The sequence below is a fragment of the Mytilus trossulus genome, chromosome 2 (assembly GCF_036588685.1).
Source record: "Mytilus trossulus isolate FHL-02 chromosome 2, PNRI_Mtr1.1.1.hap1, whole genome shotgun sequence".
Taxonomy (NCBI): Eukaryota; Metazoa; Mollusca; class Bivalvia; order Mytilida; family Mytilidae; genus Mytilus; species Mytilus trossulus.
In genome coordinates this window covers 85,939,812-85,963,571 of record NC_086374.1, presented here as the reverse complement: position 1 = coordinate 85,963,571, position 23,760 = coordinate 85,939,812, and the positions used below count along the sequence as shown (strand labels likewise).

The 23,760-nt window shown below is 32.2% G+C and overlaps 1 protein-coding gene across 10 annotated transcripts in view; it reads left to right on the top strand.

Moving 5' to 3' along the window:
* Window positions 1–23,760, top strand: part of LOC134708216 (uncharacterized) — a 46,330-nt gene that overhangs the window by 10,700 nt on the left and 11,870 nt on the right. For 4 of the 10 annotated variants that reach the window (XM_063568590.1, XM_063568589.1, XM_063568591.1 and 1 more), the window contains 3 exons: window positions 5,961–6,057; window positions 21,447–21,506; window positions 22,932–23,517. In XM_063568590.1, coding sequence (XP_063424660.1) covers window positions 5,968–6,057; window positions 21,447–21,506; window positions 22,932–23,517 — 736 coding nt within the window. In that variant the 5' untranslated portion in view covers window positions 5,961–5,967. Of the gene's footprint in view, window positions 1–5,262; window positions 5,285–5,960; window positions 6,058–21,443; window positions 21,507–22,931; window positions 23,518–23,760 lie in introns of those variants that run through there. The other 6 variants (XM_063568585.1, XM_063568584.1, XM_063568586.1 and 3 more) reach the window with 3 other exon arrangements.

Here is a 23,760-nt window from a genome sequence, read left to right as displayed (position 1 = left end):
CATTGCCTATGTAAATTTTAAAACTGTTTATAATCCTGGTACTTTTGATAACTATTGTATGAACATTGAACGACAAATTTATGTGACGTATATAATTTTTCTGACGTCAGACACTCAAATCAATCCATGTGTTCGTATATAGTAGATGTTTTTGTGTCCTGTTAAATTGTTATACGATGATGACTGATGTACCCATATTTTGACTATTTTATTAATTGTGACTGTTTATTTAACGCATCATGTAAATGTAGCGGAATTTGATGAGACTGTTATTAAAGTGAGAGGGTTAGCGCTATAGAACCAGGTTTAATCCACCATTTTCTACATTTGAAAATGCCTGTACCAAGTCAGGAATATGACAGTTCTTGTCCATTCGTTTTTGATGCGTTTTGTTTTTTGGTTTTGCCATGTGATTATGGACTTTCGAAGTTGATTTTCCTCTGAGTTCGATATTTTTGTGATTTTACTTTTTATTTATACAATGAAAGATGTGTTTTACATTTTAAATATAAAAGGTTCTGATAAAGTAAATATTGTTCACAGGTAGATCTATGTGATTTTAATACTAGAGGATGATATTATTGCAGTAAAATTGTCTGCCATTTCCTGTATTATGTATATGTTGAATGGTTATTATGTGCCCTTGATTGATGTTATGATTATGTTTAGTTAATTTTTGATATTTCTGATTGAAACATTATTGATTATTCATAAACAAATGTTGTTTACTTTGAAGACTTTCTCTTGTGTTCATATTTTGATTTGAGAAATGTTATGAATTGTAATATTCAGAAAGGGAGATAATCAAGTTCTTAAAGCTTTTATATAACTTTGGTTAAATTAATGTTTATATTGTATTTAATTGATATTTGAAAAAGCAATCTTTATTTCAAGTTAAATTTAATTGAATTTATATCTGCATTTCATTAGACTTATGATGTTTTATGTTTTTTTATTTTTCCACAAATATTGAACTATTCAGCGTTGCCAATAATTAATGTTATTTTCAATATATGTATAATGTGAATTCGAATATATGAATACAGTATAATAAATTCATGAACCTTACATTTGTGCTATCGTAAGCCAGTTTTATCGTTTTCGGAGGTTACATTCAAAAACTGTTAAAAATATTTAAAAGAAAATAAAGAAAAGAAATATAAAATTAAAGTAAAAATTGTAATAAAAAGAAATAAATTAAAAAATAAAAAATAAACAAATCAAAACAAAAATAATAGGGGTGATCCCTGATGAAGGTTTCCCTGGAATAAAAACATTTCTGAAATAACCCGAAACATTGCGTAAATAGCACAGTATCAATTTCTTTGAAATCATTTTTATTTCACAACTGATGTCTTCCATTAGGGGGGCCTTATTTCTGGAATAGCATTGTTTTCTCAATAATAATACATTCACTAATCTGCATTAATCAATCACTAATCCATAATTTATTGGTCTTAAATCGATCAGTAATCTAATCGATCACTAATCGATCAAACTCACGAGAGAGTTTAATCGATCACTAATCGATCAAACTCACGAGAGAGTTTGATCGATGACTTCAAGTCATCAATCGAGTACCGATCAAATATGAAAAAGATGTGAAAGATTCTCAAGTCATGAAAAGAAAAAGAAAAAAAAAACAATTGAGTAAGGATTGAATTGACACTAGATAACTCTCTCTTCCGGAGTAAAAGTGATTACAAGAAATGTTTCACTTGTCTGACATAATGTCGGCACATATCCTTTGAAAAGTTGTATAATGTTTTGCTGTGTATATTTATATCATTATTCTGCGGTATATATTATCAGATCAATTAATCAGATTAAGACAATATATGTTGTGTTTGGATTGCAACTGCAATAAAACAGCACACATTTATAACTCAAATTAATATAATGTCTATTTTGAAAAGACACTTAAAAATAATGGCGCACTATAACTGTGATTTCATATTCATCATTAATAACATTCACCAATAACACATTTTGAAATGCTGAGATTGTACTGTTTGTTGGTATCAGCTTTGGTTGACTACATATCGTTCAATGATTCCTATAGGAGATTGTACTGTTTGTTGGTATCAGCTTTGGTTGACTACATATCGTTCAATGATTCCTATAGGAGATTGTACTGTTTGTTGGTATCAGCTTTGGTTGACTACATATCGTTCAATGATTCCTATAGGAGATTGTACTGTTTGTTGGTATCAGCTTTGGTTGACTACATATCGTTAAATGAGATTGTACTGTTTGTTGGTATCAGCTTTGGTTGACTACATATCGTTCAATGAGATTGTACTGTTTGTTGGTATCAGCTTTGGTTGACTACATATCGTTCAATGAGATTGTACTGTTTGTTGGTATCAGCTTTGGTTGACTACATATCGTTCAATGAGATTGTACTGTTTGTTGGTATCAGCTTTGGTTGACTACATATCGTTCAATGAGATTGTACTGTTTGTTGGTATCAGCTTTGGTTGACTACATATCGTTCAATGAGATTGTACTGTTTGTTGGTATCAGCTTTGGTTGACTACATATCGTTCAATGATTCCTATAGGAGATTGTACTGTTTGTTGGTATCAGCTTTGGTTGACTACATATCGTTCAATGATTCCTATAGGAGATTGTACTGTTTGTTGGTATCAGCTTTGGTTGACTACATATCGTTCAATGATTCCTATAGGAGATTGTACTGTTTGTTGGTATCAGCTTTGGTTGACTACATATCGTTCAATGAGATTGTACTGTTTGTTGGTATCAGCTTTGGTTGACTACATATCGTTCAATGAGATTGTACTGTTTGTTGGTATCAGCTTTGGTTGACTACATATCGTTCAATGAGATTGTACTGTTTGTTGGTATCAGCTTTGGTTGACTACATATCGTTCAATGATTCCTATAGCGTTTTCTGTCCACATCTGTCGTGATTCTGGTGTTGCAACTGTTTAAGGTGTTAGACCTTGGTTCAGGGAGATAACTCTTTAAATCAGTTATGTGTTTGTAAAAGTCAAGTTTCATCAACGTATTTTAAGCATTTACCTGAAACAGATTGAAAATAATCTATGTAACATAGAAGCTTAGAATATATTTATGAAAATGGTTGACACAAACGTACTGATAATTTTAAGAGTTATTTCCCTTTACCTAGGTCTACCTCCTTAAGTTACAACTGTTAAGACTCTCAGTTATGTATGACAAATGAGTATAAACTCGCACTTGTCAGAGTAGGGAAACTCCACAATATGTATTAAAACCTTTCCGTGATATTTAATCTGTAAATTGGCGCTAAAGCAATATCTATTGTTTGCAAAAATGAAAAACTGCATTTAAAAAAAATGAATTTTATCTGAATGAATTTAAATGTAGAAACGGTTGTTATTTTCAAATTTATTGATGAAGTTTTGTCATTGTAACAGAACACAACCGCGACATGAAACAATGATGTTAAATTCTAAATTGTGTATGTCCGGTTCGAAAGCTCATTCAGAGCGTATGGTGCATTTCTATTCATCGTGCCGACTTGAAAGAAAACATATTCGATCTGCTTTGATTGTCACAAATGTATATACAAAATAAGAAAGAAACCAATAATTTCCATTATAAGAAAATTCTCAAAATACTGTAACAATTTAGGAGGAAGCCTGACTATCATATTATAAGAAGTTATAATTCAAAAGTAATAAATCTTTTACTATTTCAATATAAAAAAGAAGATGTGGTATGATTGCCAATGAGACAACTATCCACAAAAGACCAAAATGATACAAACATTAACAACTATAGGTCACCGTACGACCTTCAACAATGAGCAAAGCCCATACCGCATAGTCAGCTATAAAAGACCCCGATAAGACAATGTAAAACAATTCAAACGAGAAAACTAACAGCCTAATGCATATTTACATTTATTTACCCTACACGAAAACTTTCCCAGGAGCCGTGGATTGAATATCGTCCAAATATTTTCAAAACATTCATGTAAATTGATCGTAAGTCGTCATGGCGTGTTAAAACAGGTATTAATGAAAATCGTATATATCATTTAACCTGCACAGTCGGGATGACCCATTAACCCCGACTCCTATGACGTTCGGGTCAATTAGGGTTACCCTATCCGTGCACATTAAGGGCATACGATACAGTTACAGGGTAGGTAATGACGTTGCTAACGTAAAATGTTATTTTCGCGACGTCAAACTGTGACACATCGGGAAAAGAAGCATTTTTCGACTGATTTTTATCATTCAAACTCATTTAATTTGAAAACGAGTTCATGGACCCCTATTTTTCAAAACAGCAATTTGTTTCATTTTGCAGGGAGATTATATGACCCCAATCTTATACAAGAGTGCACACACTGAAATGTCTCGCCTTCTTTACCAATACTTGATACTATCTTGATACACCTAAATATAAAGCTTTATTGCAGCTGTCACATAAACTCAACATTAACCAAGAAAATGAAACATTGATCAATGAACCATGAAAATGAGGTCAAGGTCAGATGAACCATGCCAGGCAGACATGTACAGCTAACAATTCTTCAATACAACAAATATAGTTGACTTATTGCTTATAAATAAAGAAAAACAGACCAAAACACAAACTATTTAAACTTAGCAATGGACCGTGAAAATGAGGTCAAGGTCAAATAAAACCTAGGTAACCGACATAAAGATCATAAAATATTTCCATACACCAAATATAGTTGACCTTATGCATAAAGTATTAGAAAAATAGACCAAAGCTAAAAAAACCTAACTTTGACCACTGAACCATGAAAATGAGGTCAAGGTCAGATGACACCTGTCAGCTAGACATGTACACCTTACAATCATTCCATACACAAATTATAGTAGACCTATTGCATATTGTATAAGAAAAACAGACCAAAACACAAAATCTTAACTATAACCACTGAACCATGAAAATGAGGTCAAGGTCAGATGACACCTTACAGTCCTTCCATACACCGAATATACTAGACCTATTGCTTATAGTATCTGAGATATGGACTTGACCACGAAAACTTAACCTTGTTCACTGATCCAAGAAATGAGGTCGAGGTCAAGTGAAAACTGTCTGACAGGCATGAGGACCTTGCAAGGTACGCACATACCAAATATAGTTATCCAATTACTTATAATAAGAGAGAATTTAACATTACAAAAAATCTTAACTTTTTTTTTCAAGTAGTCACTGAACCACGAAAATAAGGTCAAGGACATTGGACATGTGACTGAGGGAAAGTTCATAACATGAGGCATCTATATACAAAGTATGAAGCATCCAGGTCTTCTACCTTCTAAAATATAAAGCATTTAAGAAGTGAGCTAACACCGCCGCCGCATCACTATCCCTATGTCGAGCTTTCTGTAACAAAAGTTGCAGGCTCGACAAAAACTGTAAATAGAGGATTTATTTTAATTTTGATAAACATGCAGCAAAAAATGACGTATTTTCCTCAATTCATGAAAACTTGATAAATATGAGTAACTTATTTCTGAATAAAAAAATGCATAATTTTTTATGATACTTATAAAATACAGAAATTACCGATTATTTTACAAAAAACAATTTGTGTTTATCTTTTATAACAAAAAAGTTATGTCCTTCTTTCGAAAAAGAAATTACGGCCACAAATCTGAATTTTGAGCAAATATACAAAATTTCGACCTCGTTTTACTCAAAAAGTAGCACATGAAGGTATATTTTTTATTACATATTTGATTTAATCAGGTAAAAAATAGCCTATTTGCAAATTTTCACGAACTTATAAATACAGGATCAAAACTGTATCGTATGCCCTTAATTCACATAGTATGCCGACTTTCTTGATCAATAACTATAACGTAATGTTACTAGGATCACGAATGCAGTTTATATAGTACATGTATGCAATACGTAGGTTTAGTAATGATTTAACTATGTTATTTTTTCTTATTTTACCATAGGTGAACTATGAGACACATCTGGAAATTCTGCTTAACACTAGTTGTGCTATCTGCAGTTGTATTATTTTTCACTTCTGAGGAGGATAGCTCATTAAATGTAAGTATATATATTTTAGTTCAAGCTAGCTTTACTATTTATATAGGTAAATCAGTAACTTTACATTAAGTTTTATCCTTTTCCGTCTGTACCGTACGTACGTCCGTAAATCCAAAGATTGGTTTTCGTTCTCTAACTTGAGTTTGCCTCAAACAAATGTTATGAAATTTCTACACAATGCTTATGAAAACAAAACACAGATTTTAGAATGTGAGTTTTGGTGGCGTCACTTCAACTATTTTAGAGTTATGCTCCTTCATAAATGGAAAAAAAACGTTTTAGTTTCCGTTCTGTAATTCAAGTTTGCCTAAACTAAATTTAATGAAACTTACACACAATGCTTATAACAACAAAATACAGATAACGTTCGAGTTTTGGTGACGTCATTTTAACAGTTTTAGAGAAATGTCCCTTTATAAATGGAAAAATTGCAAAATATTTAATTTCCGTTCTCTAATTTAAGTTTGCCTGAACCAAATGTTATGACGCTTCTTACCACAAAATACAGATCACGTTTGGACTTGGTTGTGTCACTTTAATCGTTTCTAGTTATGCCCCTTTATGAATGATAAAATGCAAAATTTATAGTTTCCATTCTCTAACTTAAGTTGCCTCGACCAAATATATTAATGAAACTTATTTACATTTGCTAATTACCACAAAACTCAAATCAAGTACACATTTGGATAGTATAACTCTTACCTTTCTTGAGGAATGTCCCTTTATAATGTTGTATGCAAGCGGAGGCATCATCTGTGTCCATGGGACACATTCTCCATTTATTTGTAAAACCTTAATACCGTTAGATCACTGACAATTTGTCACGTGATTGTATCTGTCATAGATCTTGTTTGTAGTGTAAGGTCAAAATCGATCATGCCCGCTTGGTTAGTACCTATATCCGGTGTACTGATGATACACGGTGAAGATATTAAACAGCAGTCCTCCTACAATAAGTAAAACAAATCTTAATTTAAGGGACGTTACTCGTTATGTTTGGGTTGTAACATCTATATGTAAAAGTCTAATTTTCTTCTTCATCAAATACAAATAAGTCATCTGAGTCATAGGGTTCTTTATTCATCAATTGGACATCACATGCATTCATCTTACAATTACATACACTAACCCTGGAATAACAAATAAACAATGGTAAAGATAATAAAATAAACGATACAATTCAATTGCTTAAAGTACTTCTCTATTACACTTCTATTATCATTTAAGTTCACATGTTCTTATGTAGTTAAAACATCCTTTATTTAACCTTTAATCTCATAACCGTTTCTCACACTTACTTCTGTGGGTTTTTTAAGGACGGCTTATCCTACCGTTTCTCAACGGTTTATATTAACGACCTTGACTGGCTATACAGCCCTTGCACGGTCGGACCGTTTCTCACAATCGATCCAAATGAATACTTATGCTTCGTTCACATGGACATTTAATTCGAATTGAATTCGAATCGAATGCAAATCGAATTCGCTAATCGCGTTCACACACTCGTCTTTTTTTTTTTTTTTATTTCGAATTGATTCGAATTAGCCTCTAATTCGAATTAGAAAAGCGTTTTTTGTCGAGTTTGACGAGCATTGTAATTCGAATTAGAATTGACGTTAGGACGTAAAACGTTTCGAATGCGAATTAAACTAATTCGAATTAGTTAATGCGAATCGAATCCGAATTACGTGTGAACTCAGCATTACAAACATTATAAATTCTATACAAACGGTTTATTGTTTGAAAATATCAAAATGTAATTTTACAAACAATAAACAATATCCTCATGAAAATTATCATTACAGATAATTTGAGCTTTGTATTTTAACTTCATGTGAATCTAGCTTGAATGTTCACAATCAGGGAAGATTATCCCAGTGTAATATTTCCAAAGTGACAATGAAATATCTGTCATATAGGTCAAGGTATACAGGTAAACATAAATAAAATATAGGGGTCCATTCGCTTGTTTTCGAGATATCATCCATTGGAATTTTGGCGGGAAAATGTTTTCTTTTGATTTTCCATAGCTTTATCATTGACCAGTGAACGGTCTCAAATACTATTAATAAATAAATAAAATTTTATAAAACTTTTACAAATGACTTATCATTAAACAGAAAAATAGGGGTCATGGGAATTTTTTTTAAGGCATTAAAATGGATAAAACCAGAGGATTCCGAAAAACTGACAACATTCCAAATCATGACAAACAGAGTTAAGTAAACTCACCAATTTGTGGAACTGAGTTTGTACAATATATAACATCAATAGCTACACTATTTAAGGTTCATGTGGACCCTATGGCTAAAATGGCCGGATTTTCACCTCAAAATTTACTCTGAGTACAGACAAACCTCCGCATCTGTAAAAAAAATTCAGGCATAGCATGCCCTAGATAAATGAATTTTAAGTATGCTTTATGTTTTAGAAAAATTAAAACTTACCTGGATTTTGCCGTGCACTTTTTTTCCTTCCTCCAGAAGGTGCCAAAATAAACTAAGTTGGGAAACGGATTTGAGAACTTCCCTACAGGTAAAAATTAAAGTGAGCATTTTTAATTGACATGGACATAAGATGAACAATAGATACCTGACAATAATTGGTTAATTAAACTGTGTACCTGAGTGGACCATGTCAAGGTAAACTCAACTGTTTGTTAATTTTACCATCTTCTGCAGAGACGAAAAAAAGTGTACGGCAAAATCCAGATAAGTTAGGAATTTTCTAAATCATACAATGCATTTGAATTTTATTTATCTAGGTCATGCTATGCCTTAAAACTTTTCCAGATGAACATGTTTGCCTATACTCAGAGAAAATTTTGAGGTGAAAATACGTCCATTTTAGCCATAGGGTCCACATGAACCTTAACTTCTATCCTAGTGTCCTCACACAGATCAATATATCATGATCTTTCGTGGATCTATGGTCAATACATAATATCATGATCTTTCGTGGATCTATGGTCAATACATAATATCATGATCTTTCGTGGATCTATGGTCAATACATAATATCATGATCTTTCGTGGATCTATGGTCAATACATAATATCATTATCTGAAATCAATAATACAATTATAAGTTCAAGATCCTATTACAGCTAATACATTAATGCTAGCAAGACAAATCTTTGTTTGACTTGCTTGCTTTGCTTGTATCAATGTTTGTTCAAGCATGGCAATTAAGATAGGCGGGGCTTCAGCTTGTATACATCATACTTAAATTTTATTGGACGTTATGTTTGAAGTTAAGGACAGTCACACTAAATTTTAAAACATCACAAGATCACTGGTATTAAAGAGATAATAGTAACTGCAATTACGATTATCCCAATATGGCGACGGTAGATATAGGTAAAATCTGTACACTCATTTTTCTTAAATGTAGCATGCTTTTGTCAATAGTTACTCAGCTGCAAGATTTATCTATACCATTACATCATATTTGAATCGTAACGGTGCACTGGAATCGTCTGAGCGCTTTGAAAATTGCCGTTGAAAAATTCGGTATGATAATCGTAACTCTATGGTATTTTTCTTCTTTGATAATCGTAATTTTCTTTATCGGATAATAGTAACTGAAACATAATAAATGTGTTTTTCAGCATTTCAATGGTATTTTGTGGGTTAAAAATGCAAATGTCAAGTTTAACGATGACATAAACGCATATAAAAATAAATGAAGAAACTTACAGGTTAATATCTAGGACAAATTTAGCTAGATATATATATATATACGAGTCTAAATTGAAAACTACGTTCAAACCTATGACTGCGTTGGATAAAAACCGCAATTTGTATACGTGTGCATGTCTGACAAACAAATTTCGTTGTAGAAGGGTCTAAAAACAGCACAAACAACATTTTCCAAAAGACCAAAAGAGTGAAAAAGTATATTTAAACAAAACGCATTTGACTAACAGGTCGAACAACTGATGTTCTTTAACCCTGCTGACTGGCATTGGCGATTGCCAAATAAAATTGATCACAAGATGTAACAAAATGGATTCTCATATAAATTTAATACGTCACAGAAAGAAAAAAAATTGTTAACTTGTGGACAGGATGTTGTGCCACAAACATTCGGTGTCAATATTTCTTTAGTACACCATATCCGGATTTCGACAATAAATGTCTCTTCAGTGATGTTAGGGATCGAAACGGTATTTGGAAGGCCATATAAAAAGTACCCTAAAAGTATATATATATACAGTCAGGGGACAAAAGTGAGTTCCCAGTAAAAAAAAGTCCTATCATTCAACTTGTATATCTATTTGTAACTGACAACAATATGCATAACCTTGTAGTTTAAACATATTTTATTTGCAAAAGTAGCAAAAGGGATTGGACACAAGTTATAACATCATTAGAGACGTCCTCTCCCAATATAAATATAAACACAAAGTACATTAGATAATGGCGAAAAGAAACACAAAATAGTAGTAATGCATGTAATACATACTTCAAAAAAAAATTAGAAATAAAAAGAAAAAGAAAAAAAAAATTCAATATAATAAGGAATAATAATGAAACAACTAGACTGAAGTGAAAGGTTGTAAAGTAGAAATTTAGAATATCAATTGATTGTTTTAAATCTCTGTGTTTTTCTGATATAAGATTGTACGGGCTCAAAAATGTCTTTGTTTTGCTGAAAAGAAAGGTCACCGTCACCAGCTAATAGAAGCTCAATGGATATAGCAAAACTTTTTAATTTTGAAAACAGTATTTCTCTGGCTTCGTTGTGAAGAGCGCACTCTAAAATATAGTGTATACTATCCTCAACAGGGTGGCCACAGCTGCATGCGGGACTGGGTTTAATATTAACACGATGTAAATCTGAATTTAAAGAACTGCACATATTTTTCAAACGTGTATGAATGATATTAAGTTTTCTATCCCCACAACTAAAATAGGAAGGTGGCTGTATCAATTTGGATTTCATCTTTCGTTTAAAAAATATTTATGTTTTGGACGTACGTATGTCGGGGGAAGGCTATTCCAATCAATAGTAGTGGATGGGAAAAAGGATTTTCTAGTTATGTCTAGTCTATAACCGGGTACTACATAATTATTACTGTTTCGCAAATCGTAGTTAGATACTTGACAAATAAGCGGGGGCATTAAATCACAGAGATAATCAGGGGCAGTCCCATTATGTAAAGAATAGAACATATTGAGCTTTCTGAATTTTCTTCTGTCCACGAGCAATTGCCAGCCAGTTTCAAAATATATATTAGCTTCCCGACTAGCAAACACGGGCAACCCAGTTACTAACCTCCCTGCTTCTAACTGAACATATTCTAAATTGTCGGCTTCTTGTTGAGTACAACCATCCCATAACTCACATGCATATTCCATAACGGGTCTTATAAAAAGTTAAATATATACGAGCAAGATAATTTCTATGCAATACATATTTCAATTTTTTAAGAACATTTAATCTCGTGCTTGCACACTTTAAAATATTTTCTATATGTGTATGGAATTTACCATTGGAATCAAAAGTAATCCCTAAGTGTTTATGACAGGAGACAAATTCTACTAATTGGTTTTGAAATTCTATTTCAATATCATCTGGGGAAGTATAGCAGGAGAATATCATAGCCTTTGTCTTATTAGGGTTAAAGTTAATAAGCCAATCTTTAGACCATACTGAAATTTGTTCTAAATCGCTGTTTAAGACATCCTCTATAGTGTAAGGGTAATTGCTGGAATAAGAAAAAGATGTATCATCAGCAAACAATCGAGTTAGACTTGTCAAATTATCAGCCATGTCATTTACATAAATAAGAAATAGTAGGGGACCAAATACAGAGCCTTGCGGAACTCCTGCATTAGTATTATCAAAAGGCGAATAGGCATTTGAAACAAAAACGCTTTGTTTTCTATTTGAAATATAACTTTCAAACCATTTATACAGATTTCCATCAATACCATACGCTTTTAGTTTTATTAAGAGGCCACTATGCCATATCCTATCAAAAGCTTTCGAGGTATCACATAATATATAATAAGAGATGTTATACAGCGATCATCAACTGACATGCATATCCTATAATAAATTTCTATTAGCTGGTGAACCTTTTGATATATACATGTACCTGTTAAAGATACGGAAAATGAAGCAGCTGTCGAGTCAGCTATTGTGGTAAGTAGATATTTTGAAGTTTCAATGTTGTGTGCGCGTTTAAGTCCGTTTTTTTGTTGTTTTTTTTTAGGGGGGGGGGGTGGATTAGCTATATCTCATATCCCAAAAGTGCAATCCTTTCGATTCATTGCTCAAAATGAAAGTCACGTATACCACATTTTCATATGTCATATATGTTTTGCCTCCAATATCACGTTTATATTAAAATTCTGCGCGAAATGAACAAAAGTTTCCGTCAATAACTTTATAACTGCATTATCGGATTTAACAGTTGATACTTTTATCGGTAGATATGAGTGTTCATATTTCCCTTTTCCTTATAATTCAATAAATATAGCCGTCCATTTTTTTCCCCTTTGATTCCCTTTTTTCTATTTTATACTGATATAATATATGATTTTAAAAATTTAATTCAAATGTTTTGATCAAATACCCATGTATTTTAGGACGTTTCTTTAAACAGTGTGGATGGTAAATGATTTAAAATAGTTACAGTTTATTGTTACTATTGTTTATTGTTACTTTTGTTTATTGTTACTTTTGTTTATAGTTACTTTTTTTTTTTAACCTTACCTATAGTCTTAATACAAAGCACTTGACTGACTGAAAAAAACCACACACAAATATGTATATTGATAAATTACATCAGAAGGCATAACATGTACATCATCACAGTCGGAACTTGTTTAATTACAAAGATTTTTATAGATTTTACAACAAATATTTGTGCTTCAGAAAAATGCATGACAATTAAGTTAGGCTAATTTTTGTTTTTATTTAATAGAAAATAACTTATTATATGGCAAGTATGCAAATACAAAAATGTTCCTAGTTTAGTACCTTCAATATTTGTCTCTACAATATCTTCCATGCATATGTATGCATCATACTTTTCATATACCGAGTATTAATGAATTTTTGAATTGATTTGTTTCTAATATTGCGGAATATGCGTTATTTTATTCTCCACTTTGCAGTCATTCTTTGAATAAGTATTTCTTGTAAGACAATTCAAAGCCACATCAACTTTATTTCTTCATTTTCAGGCTTTTGGCCAAACTATAAGAGAACACAAATCCATGTTTGTCAAAGAACTCCACGTTACTTAATTTCATAATACACAAACAATCCCAACCTTTCTCTATTTTTATATAGCATTAAATGTTTAAAGGATGTCATATTGTTATAATTCAAAATTAAATTTGTGCTGTTTATAGTTATTTCCTGAGATATCGAAATTTCAGTGACAGTTATGAAGTAGCTAAAATGCCAAAAAAATATGGTATGATTAACAACGAGACAACTTTCCACAAGAGACCAACATGACTCAGATATTAACAAAAATAGGTCACCGTACGGCTTTCAACAATGAACAAAGCCCATACCGCAAAGACAGCTATAAAAGGCCTATATATATTATAGGTCAATGTACGGCCTTCAACACGGAGCCTTGGCTCACACCGAGCAACAAGCTATAAAGGGCCCCAACATTACTAGTGTAAAAAAAACAATAGCATAACATCACAACATAGAAAAACACACGTTAAAATATCAATTGGCAGAATTAACTCAATCAAAAAACATAAATTAATACACATATGTAGCTGTTTTCCTAAGAACTGTTAATGATATATGCATAAAAAGAAATGTCATAAGATGTTGGAACGTTTCGTAAATAATTCATCGACATGACTTCATTATATGCTATCAGATATATGTTTACAGTGTCAATATCAATAAAACACTTTCCAGTTACGATTATCTTTCCATTTTTAAATACCATAATTACGATTATCTTTTTTCCGAGTTACGATTATCATCCCGAATTTTTCGACGGCAATTTTCAAAGCGCTTAGACAAATCCAGTGCACCTTTACGATTCAAATATGATGTAATGGTAAAGATAAATCTTGCAGCTGAGTAACTATTGACAAAAGCATGCTACATTTAAGAAAAATGAGTGTAAAGATTTTACCTATATCTACCGTCGCCATATTGGGATAATCGTAATTGCAGTTACTATTATCTCTTTAATACCAGTGAAGATGACAAATATAAAGCGCAATCGTAGAAATGGAAGCCAAAAAATTGTATTTGTTTTTTTTCTCGAAGATATGCATTTTTTATCATCCAACATAAAAGACTGTCGTCAAGTACCTTTAGTTAAAAAAAAAAGCTATTCGAACACACCTACTCTGATTTAGTGATTCGAGTGATTCATTGCTATATAGAAATGATAGAATCTGAAGCGAGATGATGTATCAAATATTCTTTCTTTGTACGTTTTCAACACAAAATATTCATCTCAAACACACCCTAATAAAGAAGGTGCATTTGATTTTCTAATAAAAGGGATAAATTAATTAGGGGGGATGACTTAATTATTTTATTTATTATGTCTATTGTTATTGAATATTGCGCACTTTGGATTAATTTTTGCTTGTAAACCTTCAAACAGAGTATTCTTTGTTTATAGAGGAGGCGATAAGTGCTTTCTGTTATGTTTACTTTAGTAAGATTTTTTTTTAAAGTGAATAGAAACAAATAGAATAACAATTTTCTTATTGTTAAAAAAACAGTCATTTGCATAAGTTTTTAATTTATCTTTACATAGTTAAGCAGAACAGTTAGATATCAAGTCGACGACATGGTTTAACTTATCTATCAAGTTGGATGAAGAAAATACTTCCTTTTTTTAATCTATACGGACGGAGAACATATCAATCTATAAGTTTACTTATTTCCGTGTCTGTCCTTCCATTACGTGACTCAAGAAAAAAATCAAAAAATTGGTAACAATTGTTTCAAAAAGAGAAAATCGAGCGAACCTTCTTAATATGTTAGGGTGTGTTTGAGATGAATAATTTGTCTTAAAAACGCACAAGGGAAAAACATTTGATACATCATCTCGCTTCAGATTCTATCATTTTTATATAGCAAAGCTACAGGTTGACTTTATAACATAAAAAAAATCACATTACTAAAAGATGAAATATATGGGTCAAATGAAATACCTATGTAATGAATCACTAAATCAGAGTAGGTGTGTTCGAATAGTTATTTTGCTTTTCTAAAAGTACTTGACGACAGTCTTTTCAGTTAAATGATGAAAATGCATATCTTCGAGAAAAAAAACAAATACATTTTTTTGGCCTCCATTTCTACGATTGCGCTTTATATTTGTCATCCTGTGATGTTTTAAAATTTAGTGTCCTTAACTTCAAACAAAACCGTCCAAGAGAATTTAAGTATGATGTATACAAAGCTGAAGCCCCGCCTATCTTAATTGTCATGCTTGAGCAAACATTGATACAAGCAAAGCAAGCAAGCCAAACAAAGATTTGTCTTGCTAGCATTAATGTATTAGCTGTAAACAAATAAATCTTTACAAAAAAGTACTTTCATTTATAAACAAACATAATATCATCTGACTTGTTTACATTAAAATACCATAACATAGGCCAAGGTCACTGTTTAAAAAAATCAAACTCACCCGTACAGCGAATACACAAAAGCTCTCAAAACAACCAAATCATATAATCATCTCTCAAACTAAAATCTCAAACTCACAAGGACATTGGGGAAACTTACTTTTACCTTGCATGTTATTGAAATATCATAATCAGGATTCATACTTCATCCATCTGTTAGAATGAAGGCTCTCAATGTAAATAAATGTAACTTACCAAAATATGCTATATTTGTGGTTCCTGACTGAATATAAGTGTATCCAATATCACTGAATGATTCAAACCTTATATGAAAAGTAACTACAAAGACCAGTGTATGTAAAGTGCGGATCCTAAAATATCATTTTTACTGTATATGCCATAAATGTCTACTGTAGAATGATAAATAAACAGACGAACTTTTTTTAATTTTTGAAGAAAATGAAGAAAATGAGTTAAAATGATTATGTTTCGAAATACATAATACTAATAAAACAAAGAAAGAGATGCGAGCGTGGTTTTACCGCGCCTAAAGCCATCTATCCGTGAAATATATACCAAAATAGGTGAATATTTAGGACATTTCACGAACAGATCGTGCAGGTGCTTTATAACTAACAGGTAAGATGTTGTTGCAGTAAAAAGTATTCATTTTAATACAATTAATAAAGTTGTATAACGTAGAATATGTTTTGTCATTCAGTTTCTTCATATTTAACTAACTTCCACTATGATGATTTCGTAATGCTAGTCATGTTTACTGTCGAATAATGATACTATTCTTTCATTTTCACTGTGGAGCGAATCATTATTATTGTATATGCGGTGCATTTTCACTGTATAATCATTTTTTTATCTATTACAGCTTATTTCTTTAAGCATGTAGAGCAAGACTTTAGTTGACTTGCTTGCTTTTCTTTTATTGGATAATCATTATGATAACACCCAATTTAATTCAAATATTAATACAGGTTAAACTTTGCCTATTCATATTGTTTAAAAGTGTCAATCTTATTTACAAAGTTTGTATAAACAATTAAACAAACAAAGCAAGCAAGCCAACCAAAGTTTTGCTTTACATGCATTAGGAAATTAGCTGTAAAGCCTTAATTTAGCCGACTTGCTCAAACAATAGATAAAGTAAGAGAAAGAAAATAAAATTTAACTTACGGAGGAAAGTTTGGTTTTAAAACACTCTAATAAATTTACTAGAAATAACATTTATTTCAAATGTATTCCATTTAGTTTCTTATAAAGCCAGTGGCGTAGCCAGGGTTTAACTGATGTGCATGCCTTCGCAGAGCGGAGCGAGAATTTTTTTTTGGGGACTATTTTATGCAGAAAATCATATTTTTTTCAAACATTGTTCTTTTAAGCACATGTACCCCCTCCCCTCCCCCCGAAACTAACACTGGTTTGATTTTTGTTTAATTTGAAAATACCCACCAATCCATATAATTATATTTCAAACAAAATTTTAATGTTTTTTTCGAAATTCTCGATGTAATTCAAAATTTATTTATTTGATGTAAAAGTTTTCCACCAATCTTATATTTGACATCTCATAAACGGTCCCATCACACTAGCACTTCTTTATAAAGCTAGGAGCTGAAGTGATCCCTAGCATTTCTAAAAAATCGGCCCCATCACAGCAGCACTTCGGAATATGGGAACTGAAGTGATCCCATTAACGCATCGCAGGGGACACCATCGAAACATCCAGTCTTGTGTTGTTTGAACTCTCATATGTACGATTCTTGCCAGATCTTTATATCATCAGCAATGACAATTTCGAAAATAAGTCCTATTCAAGCTTTGACCTTTTGAAATATAAATTATAACGGTAATCCCATTTCATTTTCTCTGAAGCTTTTATTTCTCTATAAAAATAATAAAAGGAAAAGGAAAAACACATCATCTTTTTTTAGTTATTGTTCCTTGGTTACATAAAATATGTGCAATGCAGGGGACATACGAACTTTGTTTTTTTATTGTAAATAAAATTAATATGTGGACCTAGAAAGAACCTTGAATTGAATGATCAAACTCTATTATAAATGAGTTTTTTTTCACGTCGTCTTCCATGTCACCGGAACTTGACAATATCAGGATATGGTGGTTTAGTTGTCAGTTATGTTGTTAGTCAGTTGTAGAAGCCATCGCTCCACTAGGCTCAATTTCAGATGAAACATGTCCCAGGATCTGTGCATTGTCTTCTGCACTTGTTGGTTGTAGCCGACAACGTAATCTTTTTACGAAAAAAAATCAGACTTTTCTGCGATTTATCCATCTAGTTTTATTACATGAACTAAATTGTCCTTAATAAAACACCATGCATACTTCATCGGAAATAATTGGATGTTATCCTCATATCCTAACCCTTGATTCATACGGATACCTCAGAGTTGAACTGCTGTGAACATATCTTTATTTATATTTTTTTTCCTGTCAAAATGATGTGGATGCTTGAGCATCTGAGCATATGTATGCAAGCTACGCCACTGAAAGCGTAGATTGATCTTTATCCTTATTTTTTTTTATCCATTTCCATGACACTTCACCACTAATTACGTACATCTTGATATAGATTGAACCTCTGTTATCCTGTTTGAACGGTTTTACACTGAAGCCGTTTATAACTTGCTGTTCGGTGTGAGCCAAGACTCCATGTTGAAGACTGTATTTTGACGTATAATGGTCTACTTTTATAAATTGTGACTCGGATGGAGAGTTGTCTCATTGTCACATACATGTACGACATCTATATATGGCTCAAAAACGAAACGAGACGGGATAAAGAAAGGATAAAAAAATCCACGCTTATTTTTTAATATATTTATAATGGACTCAATATGAGTCAGAATAGAGTAAAATAGTGGGTCGCATTTGGGTATAAGCGTGACGCTGGATTGCCGATTTTTTTCAAGCGTGACAGGTGAAAGTCAAATGATTGTGTCGTGAAAAACGAGAAATGAAGTCTAGCGGGACACGGATAATTACAAAAAATGAGAACAACATTGTATAAGCGGGATACGGGAATCTGACAAAACAATAAGCGGAATACGGGAATCTGCCAAAAACAGTAAGCGGGATCCAGGATCAGAACCCCCCAATGAGACCCCAGAATAAGATATTTTTGTATATTCATCCTATTGTTACAGTCATGCCTTCAATAACAAATGTATCCGATGCATGCATTTTTTATATTTTTGGTCCCTTTTTCAATTTTGTGGGGTCCAAATTTATAGACAAAAGTCCTTAAATATAGATATTTGGGATTCGTTGACATGCTGAATCTAACCGTCTATCAAGTTTGGGGATTTTTTGCCTAGGATCTGAAATAGCCCACATAGAGTTCCAAAGGGTCTAAAATCAACAAAAATGAATTGTAGCATGCATTTCGTGTACAATAACCCAAATGTGTATGGTTTTACCTCTGCGGTAGTATCCATTCGCGGATCTAGAATTTTTCATTTTGCTTTTGTTACAAGTTTGAAAAGCTATATATTTGATGAAGAATGAATGAGGAGTTTGTATTTCAATTTGAAAAAACATGTATCATAAATCCTAAAGTCATCAACTAAGTTTTTTTCATTTGTTGCAAGTGCATTTATCACATAATTCTACAATAAAAATTCCTCGCATCTTTGAAAATTCTACATTATTAATGACTGCACTAACAGTGATAATTCATCGCATCTATAGTTAAAATGGATCGCTTTCAATAATCGATATGCTATATTATGATGCTTCTATAACATTTATTTGAACTTTAATGCTATGTTTGTATATTATGAAGACATACTACAATGAAAATATGTTAAAACTTTCCTTCAAATCACTTAACTTGATATTTTCAAAACGTAAACAAATACAGTTTTCCCATGATCCTTTATTCTACAATAGACATACCCGCATATAACAGTAAAAATGAACTAGCTGGATTCGCACTTTATATACACTGAAGACTGGATACTAAATAATTAAACTATTTAAACTTTTGTAAACAAAGACCAAAATTGACCAGCCATTTAATTTGAATTCCCTCTATACATAATATCACAAGACCACCAATGACCAATAAAATAAGACCTAATCACAAGTAGATTGCAAACGAATTACCTACTTCAAGAGATATTTAGAATTAGTACATATAATATAATTAATGCATCCAGATTAATGCATCCAGGGTTAATGGCAAAAAATCCACTCTTCCACATATACAGAAGTTGAACTATTGTAATTTTGGTAGAATTTATTTTAGAAAGGTATCAAAATTCTATTTTTGTTTGTTCCTGTCAGATATTCTGTATTGCGGTTTTGAAAACAATTAATTGCCTTTTACATTTTTGTCCTATTGTTTTTGCTACGAAGAAACTATGACGTGTTGGATCAATGATTTCATTTTACAGTTGACTCATTGACTGACGCATGTGAAACACTTTTAGAGTTGGCTCTATAATCAATGCCGATAAGTCCATTTTTCAAAACTATTGGCTAAATAAACCAACCATCCGTTTTCCTTGACGAATGGCTTCGTGAGCGACACTAAAAAGTCCATTCTGCATAACCGTTCTCTTCATGACCGTCGACCAACAGTACTTTTATTTTAAGTTTTCCTTCTGAGCATGACATTCCTGACTATTGTCTCCATACTCGACGCTTAATAGTCCGTTTTTTCTCTCTCTAATAAGTGCTTGCAACGCTAAATACTAGTAGTCAAATTTCCCTCACAAATGTCTTTGCATATCACTTGGTGCTTCATTTTTTTAACAGTTGGCTCCATGAGCGACGCTCAAGATTTAGTTTTTGTATATCAATCAGTTCCAGGAGTCATTATCACATTTCTCAAAATAGCTGGGTTTATGAGCAATGCGGTACCCTCAATGGTGCGGTAAATTACTATAGGTTTTGCCTAACAGTTGGCTAACAGCGACGCTTAAAAAATAATTCTTCCTAATAGTTTCCATCTGGAAAAACGCTCAATATTGGTGATTTATTTTATAGATTAGTTATGGTCAGAAATCAATTTCCCCAAATAAATCGGTTAACGAGCGGCAACACACAATAGTCAGTCCCACCCGACTGTTAACTATATAACAGAGGTTTTCGTCGTTCCTGTTATATTTAGAATTCGGAGGGAAAATTCACTGGATAAAGTCAACAAAACTTACGATGTTTTATATACAACTTCTTCAATAGTGCAATACATCAATTACAATAAAAGTTCAACGGTAAATATTCCGAAATCATACAACAAATGGTAATTCCAATAAATGTTCTATACTAAACACAATGAATGTCACTGTAAATGCACGGCGTCCGTAAACATTGACCACTGGTATCCAACTGCTCATTCGCATATAAACGATTTAAAATGTATATACATAATCTTACTTAATCATAACTACATGTAATCATGAAATTTGTCACGTAATGCTATAAACGAATAATACAATTAAAACATATATATGATAGCAAGAAATGGACAATATCAGGATTAAAATGGATTAACTTCTTAACATGTAAGCTGACAATTTCGAGAACAATAGTATATTGCTTTTCGATAAAGTTTGAATGTCCATGAAATAAAACAAAGCGGAAAATATCGCTGTCACAAATTCACGAGCAATGCTCCATTTTCCGATTTCGAATTTGGGATATTTCGAACATACAGGTGGTTTTGAGAACTCTTCGTACTTAACATAAATATATATATATATATATATAAAGTAAGTTTTTAGCTGTGTATTTATAAAGTGATAAGTTATTCCATCGTTTTAGCAGGATCATGTACAGAGTGTGTTCAGCAGAGACGAGACGGAAGGCGTAAACTTTACACGTCACGTGAGTAACATTTCATAAGTAAGCGTATATATGTTTTTATAAAATAATTACCAGATTTATTCATTGACATTGTATACCTAAAATATCAAGCCATCAAGACTTGGTGTTTTCTGCCTTTCCGCTATACCCTAGCACGTGGCAATGAAGATTAAGCTCAAAGACTGGTTGGGGCGTAGTCAAAACATTTTTTCGCCCGAACCGTTCAACAATTTTCGACTCCGTCTAAATAATCATGCTAGTTGGGTCAAAGCGTGATAACGCGCTCACCGTTCAACAATTTTCGACACCGTCTAAATAACCATGTTAGTTGGGTCAAAGCACGATAACTTATAATGTCCTAGCCGGGTAAATTGATATGTCTTCATGTGGACTTAAATTACCTTGTGAAACAGTACGTTAAAATCCGGTTCTCTTTGTATGTCTAGTACAAAGCAGGATTCATATAATTGCTAGTATCTACGTCATTCGATCTCTGGTAGATAGTACTCGTAGTCTCATTAGCAATCATACCACCTCTCCCTATTTTATTTTCATTTGTCTCGCAATGTCAAAATCTGGTCGATATGAATTTGGTTTGACGCACGATGTAAACCAATTATCAATCCATCCATCAATTTATATACAAAAAAGCTAAACTTTATGAATTCAAACCTTATAGTCAGAACAAGATTTCGTAAGTACGATGAACTTATATCTGTCCCAATACAAAAATCTATTGATAGATTCAGTATTGCTTCTTAGTGTCAAGTAGCATATATGTCATGCCTATTGAGGACGAGTCAACAAATAAGATAAGATTAAATTAGACTAATGACAGGTTGGTGATCTTTGATATCTTTGTCAGTTTTTTTTATTGTTAATACTTTATTACTTGCGGTCGTCAGTTTGAAAGAGATTCCGCTAAAACCGGTGCTATATGGGTCGTCTTAAACTTGCAGTGAGAATAATGTTTATTTGCTCCTTGAGTATGCCATTTTTAGAAGAGATGAAGAACGGCAATAAAGCTCTATTTCTCCATCTTGTATATTTTTCTGTGCATATACTGATTTTATGACATGGATGGATATACCCTATTTGTCTTTTTTTTTAATATTAAGGTGGTACTTAACACTACAGGGAGATAACTCTATAAAATAAGCTTAAACGTTTTAATTACGTTGTGTTGTTAAGGGAATATTAAGCTTGTCAATGATCAAAATTAGTCTTTGTCAACTTGAACTGCTATTTAACCAGTGTATTTTTTTCTGATAAAATGATTGATTAACATTTTTAGAATTTTTCATATTTTTGTGAAAGGGTCAAAGTAAATACTTTGTCAAAATTTTATGAAAACTAAACGAGCCATATTTATTTTAGTGAAGGTGTTGGGTACCACCTTAAGTATGATTTTTCTTTTATGAATATCTTTACAATTATATTTGATAGGTGACGCCTGGTGTGAAGATTTGTCGTCGAGATGACCTCTATACATATTCAGCAGTAGCCAAGCCGAGTGCTGATTGGACAAAATACACCTCGATCATCATAACATCATGGTGCAAAGGAAGCACCCAGTTCAATTGCTTCTTATATTCTACAAATAAAAATATTGAGATGGTTAAAGCTACTTTAAGCAGGAAACGTTCAAATCATGGACGAGCAAATATGTGTGCTTGTCAATATACATGCAATTTGGAAAATGAATACCACCAAATTAAAGGCTACTTTACTCAAATCGGTCTTAGTCCGCTAAATGATATAAAAAAAGACCCTTGTCCACAAATAAACAAAGTTATATATCCAACGAGACAAGCTGGTAAAATGGCTATTTGTTCTAAAATGGCGTATGGTTCTCAGGAACCAATTAAACTGATTGAATGGTTTGAGTACAATCGTTTAATGGGCGTAGATCGCATCATAACCATGGTTCAGCTGATAAATAGAGATTCTTATAAAGTGCTTAAATACTACAACAAAACAGGATTGTTAGACATGGACATTTTCCCTTCTCCGTTGCCAGGAATAGACATAAGTATGCATTCATTTAATTATGTATTAATGTGTTTCTATTTTTTTGTAAACTGTTAACTAGCTCATTTCACTCATAAAAAGAAAGCATTACAATTAAAACTAAAATAAAGCATAATTTCATTGTTCCACACAATTTTCTTTGATTGTTTTAAAGGGTTGAATTAATAGACAACTTTCGAGTTCGATGCATTTCCGTCAAAAACTTTAGTTTTAGTGAACGTCATTTGTGCGTTTAGGGGCGTCG